Here is an 8,265-nt window from a genome sequence, read left to right as displayed (position 1 = left end):
CATTTTTAAGGAAATGTGTGGTGATTTCTGTTTTCAATGAAAGGATCTTTAGAAGTTATACTAATCACCTCTTTGGGTTCTGATGGCATCCTGTAGAGTCCAGGCGTGTGCAATTCTGGGTGCTCAAAGAGCAGCACCTCTAGCAGGAGCAGGGCACCCCAGGCAGCCCAAGCCTGTACGAGCCCCTGGGGGCGGGTGAGCCAGGCAGAGTGGTGGGAAAGTGGCGGGAGCGTGCAGAAGGCTAAACCTCACCTCTTGGGACGTCTCCCGAGCCCCCCGCAGCCTGACCTCCACCCCTCCAGGTCAGCTCCCTCAACTCCTCTTACCTCCTCCCACATCCAGGAGCTCCTGGGTGTCCCTTCCTCCAGCCCCCACGCGCTCAGATTCCTTCCTGTCACAGAACCACAGTGCTGTCCTTCCGAGTCCACGTGGCTGGGCAGGCAGCACTGCCATTAGCTGACGAATGAGTCTCTTCCCCATGAGAACAGGGCCATGTCTGCTCCCCAAGGCCTAACACTCACATCTGAGGAATGGATGGATGAACGACTGTATTGGATGCCGTGTTAACGGCTGTCTTTCCCCAGACCGGAAGCCACACCAGGGAGGGGCTGTCTGCTGCGCCACTGCTCTATTCCCGGCAGCACCATCTTTGGGTAGTTGGTCCCCTAAGTGAAATGAGTTCTCAGTCAGCCTTGGCAGTGATGTGGGGGAAGGCGGGGCGTCCCAGTCTCCAGGAAAGGGGGCTGCCTGTGGGAAAGACACTGAAAAAAGGCTCTCAGCTACACTGATCCTGAGCAGCTCCAGACAGCGTGATAAGAATAAGGATACTTAATGCTGTGCCGAGTGCTTTACAAGAATCATGTCCCTTCACCCTCGTGACGGACCTATGAAGCTGATGCTATGGTCATCCCTACAGACCATCCCTCAGGGCTTCTCGCCTAGCTGCTCCTGGTGGAATTTCCGTGGAAGGCACATCACAGCCCCAAGAAACAGAAACCCAACCCTGTAAAATACCCAAAGCCAGCACGCAGTTCCCATCCACAGCGGCACACGTTTCTTTGGTTTTATTATTACAGACACACCATGTCTCTACCACAACCGGGGAAGCCTGAGCTCTGGGTGCTCTACCTACCCTCTCTTTTCTACCTGGACAGGTCACACAGAAGGGTCCAAGCCACATGCGGGTGCAAGAAATGTTTGACAGAGCAGTTCAACTCATAGCTTATAAGGATGCCATTTCTATTTCTCCAACTGTGAAAGAGCTTTACAAAAACAGTGCCACGACACCCCCATGATGCTGGATTGCTTGATTCATGTTTTGTGAGCTTCAGAAACTCTGGCTCCCTTTTTCCAGAGTAAGTAGCATAGGCAGGAAGTTCCACATTTGGGACAGGTCCTTCCTGGAAGTGAATGTCAGGCAGTGACATCCAGGGCTCTGCATGCAATGGGCTAACAGTGACGTTTAGGGGGAAAAAATTAAAAGTCTCTCTCTCTCCCTCCTCCCCCCACCCTCCCGAGGCTCAGATCTCATTACGGTGTACATTACGGCCCAGGTACACTGAAGTGTGATATTTGGTTTCAAAAACATTCAGTCTCTTTGGCAAACTGAGAGAAACTGGTGGGGAGCTGCTGAAATGCATTCCTCCTGCGGTCCTTCGCACTAATGCCTCATCCTCTCTAATAACCGCTGGTAGACAGGGGCTGAAAGAGAGAGATTTGAAAGGTGAAAAAGGTGCAGGCTTCCCACGTCTGTCTAGGATACTGTCGGAATCACGAGCACGAGGGCCAAGCAGCCTTCTTCTGCCATCCTCTCCTGCACAGAGCAGATGCCTCCTGGCTTGTGAAACTTCGTTATCTTACTCAGTGATGTTCTGAACTGGGATTTTCTACGTCTACCGGCTTGGGGCCACGACCTCATCATGGGCTCCTGCCAAGCCCCTGTGCAATATTCCCAGGTTCTCAAACCTAAAAACTCATATCAACCCTAAAAAGGTTGGCACTCTTATTATCTCCATCTTAGGGAGAAGGAAACTAGGTGTTCTGTGTCTGACCCCAAAGGCCATGTTTTATTGCGCCATGATGTTCTTAGCTATAGACAGCAGATGGCAGGTTTGGGCCTGCTTCGGGGTAAGACCCAAACAAGTCTACAAGGACTTCAAACCCAGACCAGACTTACCTAGTTTCACAGAGCTCTGGGTAGCCTGAAAGAAAACACAAGGTGTCAAGTTTTCTAGTGGAGGTAATACCTACACCTGCTCATGGCAGTGGCTTTGCCCATTGCCATCCCTGCTCAGAAAAAAATGGTGGGGATGGGGGCTTCCCTGGTGGCACAGTGGTTGAGAATCTGCCTGCCAAAGCAGGAGACACAGGTTCGAGCCCTGGCCTGGGTGGATCTCACATGCCGCGGAGCGACTAGGCCCATGAGCCACAACTACTGAGCCTGCGCGTCTGGAGCCTATGCTCCGCAACAAGAGAGGCCCGCGCACCACGATGAAGAGTGGCCCCCGCTCGCCACAACTAGAGAAAGCCCTCGCACAGAAACGAAGACCCAACACAGCAAAAATAAATAAATTAATTAATAAACTCCTATCGCCGACATCTTCTTAAAAAAAAAAAAAAAAAATGGTAGGAATGAGGAACAGAAAGGGGAATGTGGAACTGCTGGGCCCAGGGGAGCCACTCAGTCAGTCGTGTCAGCCCCAAGTGATGATGTGCTAGCCCCAACCAAGGGGACTCTGAGGCGGACATTCCTGGGATGCTCTGAAGTCAGGCTTCCCCCCAGACTATCCGCTGGAGCTTGCAGAGCTGGGACCGCACAGCGGGTGGCTCTCAGGAATAGGAACTCTGGGCCAAGAACCCTCCTCAAGGGGCGCGAAGGAGAGCCCTATGTCCAAAAGTAAAGGGACGTATTCTAGCTCCATACCTCTGGGTTCAAGACTACCTCCTGCAAGCTCTTCTGTGGGAATGCAAACCTTCTGTAACATGACCCGTATTCCCAAGGGGCTCCACCTGACCTGAAGGGAGCCTGAGTGGGACCCCTGGGCCCTGGGCAAGCTGGGGAACAGGAGGAAAAGCACAGAAAGTCTGAGAGGTTCTGAGAGGTAGGTGGGGCTAAGGCAAGGAAGGGAGGTTCCCCACACAGAGAGGGCCCTGGATCCAGCACTCACACCTCTGCCCAGTAGGGCCCCAGCACTGGCCATGGCGGGCTGCGTCACGGAAAACAGAAGAGTGACTCGGAGCCCAGGCTCAGGGCAGGCCAGTCCGCTGTAAGGAAAATTCAAGATGGAGTGCCCTTCTCGGTCAGCTGGATTCCAGAGCTGTGTCCGTTCTCACCAGCTACGGCTTCCCCATGCACTGAGGCTCAGAGGCCTCGCTTGGAAGGCCTCGGCTGTCGCCCACAAAGGCAGCCGGGGCTGCCTGGGTTCTTTTCTCCAAACTCCACACAGGCCAGGGCTAAGGATGCCCCATGGGAGTGGAGAGAAATTACGGGAGACCCCTGGGAGGACAGCCAAGGAAGACAGGAGCCCAAGCACAGGACCCAAGGCTGTTCAGGGCAGGGGCCAGCGTAGGCAGGCATCTTACCCTGGAGAACGCGGATGCCTGTTTGAAGATTTCAAGCGCAGAGTCTGCGAGCTCGTCCCCCCGTTCCTGAGGTCTGTTGGCTGCAGATAAAAGGAAAGGCAGCTTCAATGAGAGAGAAATGATCAGCGTGTCATTCATAACCACCAGGACTGAGGGGGCACTGTTGGCTTTTCTGGCTCACATTCTCAGACGAAGTCTTCCTTTATAATTTTCCATAACTCGTGGTGGAATTTGGCCCGTGGGGAGAGAGCTCAAAGAAAGGTGAATGCACAGGTTGAGGAGAGAGGCTAGGCTCCAGTGCAGCTCTGCTGGAGGTAAAGAGAGCTCACCCAGGGTGGGATGCTGCAGGAGGGGTGCTTTGACCCATGTTCACAGCGTTCACATGTAACAAACAACTGGGCTCTGTTTGAACAGGGCTAGGACAGCCAGGCAATTCAGCAAAGAGAAAACTGTCCTTGAGTTGCTGGGTGTAGTGCCTTTGAACCAAGAGTTCCTAAGTTACTTTTCAGCCAGACCTAGCAATGTCGTCCACAGATGCTCAGTCCACACATCCCACATCATTCTCATCTTTGCTTACAGCAGGGTTTCTATCGAGCACCAATGGCTGTGTGTCGAGAAGGGCCAGCAGCAGGATGAGCGGGGACGTGGTTCTTTAGGGCCTTACCCGGAGGCTGCAGGACACTGGAGATGGCGTGCACCACGCCATTGGTGGCCATGATGTCAACTTCAGTAACAGGTTCTTTATTGACATTCACCACGTTGTTTTTCTGGGGGAAAAAGAGACAACAATTGTTGAACACCAAGCACGTTTACCTTATCCATTCTTAAACCTAGCAAATGTTTACTGAGCACTTCTGGATGCCAGATCCTGTGCTAAGTGCTGGGGATACTCTGGTGACTGGAACAGACCCTGTCAGCTACAGACCTTCGGTCTGGTAGAGTCAATTTAATCCTTGTGTGGACCCAGCATGTTGCAATTTACAAAGTGCTCTTTTGTGTGATTCCCTTATCCTCACAGCAGTGTGTGGTGAGGAGGTCGATATTATGGCCTCCTTTAAGCTGAGCAGGTGGGACAGCTGGGAACAGAAGCCAGGCGTCCAGCTCTGGGTGAAGGGCTCTTTCCACTTTTCCTCCATGCCTGGCTTCAGAGTCTCTCACAGGGTAAATCTGTCTCAGGCTTTCCTGAGCGACCCAAGGGGGAAGGGGGAACTGGAGCCTGAGACCGACAGGACCCTGGCATCCCAGACTAGGAGCTGGGAGATTCTCAGGTGACCTGCAGAAGTCAAACAAGTCATGCCATCCCTGCCTGCCTTCCTGTGCTCCCGGGAGAAGCTGGTGAGCACAGGGATGGCTGGAGGCCAGGAGAGAGGCGCAGGGAGCAGAAGCTGAGCCAGCCACATGCTGCAAGGGTGGTCCCTCCACGGGGTGTCAGTGGCCTTGGCTGGTACAGCCAGGGAGGCCATAGGCAGCTTCGCAGAGCTGGGCTGCCTATCTGTTCCCTCTCTTCAAGGCAGGGACCCTCGGAGGCAGCTCCAAAGCGGAATGTGCAGAGTAAGGGAAGGTTCACAGAACAAGCGTCAGAAGAAAAAGCCTCCTGGGTTGGTCTGGTTCATGGTACAGCTCAGGGAAGCCCTGGACTTGGGGGGGGATAGAGTGGGAAGGGGACTGGGAATTGACCTTTCAAGACTTGTAAGTAACTACCATCTCCTTAAGGAAAGGGAGATTTAACAGCTTCTCCCAGATGCCAATCATATGCTTTATTCCCCTGTAGATCTGGAAGTTCTTATTCCGGTCTAACCACAATCTCCCTTGATTTCCCTGAAGACTCTTTTTCTTTTCCTTTCCTTTTTTCTTTTTTTTTTTTTTTTTTTTTTTTTTTTTTTTTTTTTTTTTTTTTGCGGTCCGCGGGCCTCTCACTGTTGTGGCCTCTCCCGCTGCGGAGCATAGGCTCCGGACGCGCAGGCTCAGCGGCCATGGCTCACGGGCCCAGCCGCTCCGCGGCATGTGGGATCTTCCCGGACCGGGGCACGAACCCGTGTCCCCTGCATCGGCAGGCAGACTCTCAACCACTGTGCCGCCAGGGAAGCCCCTTTTTTTTTCTTTTCTTTCCTTTTTTCTTCTCTTTTCTTTCAAAATGCACTCAGAGATTCAAGATGCTCCTTAAACACAGTGTGTCTAATGCCATCCTAGGGACGAGATGTGCCCTAAATGCCAGTGGTAGGGCACGGCCAGCCTTTTAATTGTTAAACGTACTCACCGAGCTGACTTCCAACTTGTCGCCTTGGAGAGACTTCAGCCGCACCAGGGCCCCGATGCCTCCGCTAACCAGGATTTCATCGCCAACGTGGTATTTCAGGATGTTGGCAAGCTCCTTGGCGTTGCCTGCAGGTTTGTGGGAAAAGAGAGCAGAGTTAATCCTAAGGCTGGTAACTGGTGTGGTCAGGGAGGGCCCAAAGGAGAAGATGTCAGCAGTCACCCGTGAGATGGAGGACCCCCTGCCCAGGTACTAAGCACTTATTGAGCACCTACTGTGTGCTCAGCCCTCTGACCCACCACGTTCATAATGGGCAGGGGAACAAGGCATATGACCGTGGCCGTGACTCTACCTGCGCACTGGATGCACTGCTAGGTTAAGTACACGCTTCTGTGATGCTGAGAAGGAGTTAATCTATACTCTTCTGTGAGTATGACTCATGTTTCCGTGACTAAATATTTGCTTGGAAAGCCAGGGGCCTTTCCAGCACTGGCATCTGAGACATTTCATCATCAACATGGCTCCCAATAGTTATAACACAGTAGTGAAATATTTACACATTCTGCCCACAAATGCATATTTTGAGACGGCTGTTTCCTGAAGGGAGAACTTAAAAGAGTCGACAGCTGTGGTCTGGAGGAGCTATGGAGCCGATGAGGTCAGGGCTGAAGGGGGGAATCCCTCCACAGCATCCGTCCTTGTCACGTCTCAGCATTCCTTCCGGCCACATCAGCTCCTCCACCCACTGGGGAAAGCAGCCAATTGCTCATAAAGGTGCACAGGCAGTCCCCAAATTAAGTGTGGGAGGCAATCTTAAGGCTGCCAGCTGCCCTCTCCTCTGCATCAAGGCTGCCCCTGATACTCATGTTACCAGCCAAATGGCTGGGTATCCCCAGGGCTTATGGACGGCTATTTCCAGCAACTTGAAACTGAGAACAGACGAAGCTTTAAAGTATTTTGGGGAGTTCACGTGGTTATGAACGAATCCACATGAGTGCCACGGGATGGAGCCACCAGGTACAAAGGGATTTCCAAACATCCACAGCTTGGAGCTGGCAAGAGTTTCCCTTCCACCAAAATACGGCCTGCAGGTGCTGAGCCAAGCCAGGCCCCAGGAGGGGAGGGGTCTCCTTCTTCTGAGATCTCTAACATCTGGATCGACCTTTAACACGGGGCACGGGCTCCATGCCCCAGGCGTGCTGGGGTCCAGTCCTGCCCACAGGCCTGAGGGAGGGCGTGTCGGGGGAGCTTTGCCCCAGCCCCCCCTCAGCTCCCGCACAGCTGGAAATGAAAGGCAAGCCAAGCAGGCTCGGGACACCTGGGGAATATTCCGTTCCTCCTGAACAGAGAGAGAATGGAAAGTTTATGTCCAGAATGAATGTCTCCCCTCTCCTCAGGAACATACGTCAGCACCACAGACATGGGCATTCATTTAGCAATAAGGAAAATTAAACAGGACACAAATTCAGTTCACAGCTACCCGAGCTTTCTGTTCTGTACTCCAGAGCGGGAAGGGAGGTGTAGACGATTTGGGTCCCAAGGCTTAGCCGAGATCCTTCCTCCTCCTCAGACTCACCCTTCTGCACTGGGTGGATGCGTCGTTCACAGGCAGGCGTCAGAGTGAACACCGCAGGCCCATCCTACCTCCGCACCATCATAGCCGTGATCCCATTATTGATGGGGGACGTGTGCCCAGCATTGTGGGCAATGCTCATTTAATCCTTATTAACACTCTGAGCAAGGTACTCTTACCACCCCCATTTTACTAATGGGAAAACTGAGGCCCAGAGAGGTTAAGCAACCTGCAAGAGGTCGCTCAGCTGGTAAATGCCAGAGCCAGGGTTTGGTCTGCTTTCAGGTAATCTGGGAGCCCAAGCTCTTCACCACTAGATTGTCTCTCAAACACACTCAACTTAATTGCTCAGGGCCTTGATGAGCTTCTCGGTAAAGCTTTCATCCCGAGGCACACGTGATGCAGGTAAATGGCTTCATGAGCAGGTTCTCACAGATCCGCAGGGGAAGCCATGCCTTGTTGACTGGGCTGGCTGTCATCTACCCTCAATTCCCTTCTACTCTTCTCTGGCTTGTTCACTGCCCGGGGAAGCTGCCCACCGTGAAGTGCATCATCCAGGCTCCCTCACCCTCCTGCGATCAGCTGCCAGGAGGCCGCTGAAGGAGGCCAAGGCACCCAGTGGCCTCCTTGCCGTGGTTCTGACAGCAGCTGCATGTGGCTCTAGCCACTGTGCTATGCCCCTCCTCCTAGGGGCTCCCTGGACCGGCCCTCCCCCCACCATCCCCTGCCCCCAGCACCCCCAGGCCTGGAGCGGTAAACACTGGGTACCATCACCCTTTGCTGCTTCCTTAACCCCGCCCACACCTCTGCAAATAGTCTCGTCATTAAATTCCTTTCAGTCAAACCCTTCACAATG

The 8,265-nt window shown here is 53.3% G+C and overlaps 1 protein-coding gene across 1 annotated transcript in view; it reads right to left on the bottom strand.

Annotated features, from left to right (window-relative positions):
• Positions 1-1,031: 1,031 nt before the first annotated feature.
• TGFBI (transforming growth factor beta induced) overlaps positions 1,032-8,265 on the bottom strand; it is a 35,014-nt gene continuing 27,780 nt past the window's right edge. The window contains exons 13-17 of the mRNA XM_007461388.1: positions 5,840-5,964; positions 4,247-4,349; positions 3,583-3,662; positions 2,177-2,201; positions 1,032-1,701 (exon numbers count right to left, since the gene is read on the bottom strand). Of these exons, the coding sequence (XP_007461450.1) occupies positions 1,661-1,701; positions 2,177-2,201; positions 3,583-3,662; positions 4,247-4,349; positions 5,840-5,964 (374 nt within the window). The 3' untranslated portion in view covers positions 1,032-1,660. The remainder of the gene's footprint in view (positions 1,702-2,176; positions 2,202-3,582; positions 3,663-4,246; positions 4,350-5,839; positions 5,965-8,265) is intronic.

The sequence above is a fragment of the Lipotes vexillifer genome, unplaced genomic scaffold (genome assembly GCF_000442215.2).
Source record: "Lipotes vexillifer unplaced genomic scaffold, Lipotes_vexillifer_v1.1 scaffold217, whole genome shotgun sequence".
Lineage (NCBI taxonomy): Eukaryota > Metazoa > Chordata > Mammalia > Artiodactyla > Lipotidae > Lipotes > Lipotes vexillifer.
Note: the sequence above shows the minus strand (reverse complement) of the source record. Positions and strands in the feature narration are given on the sequence as shown.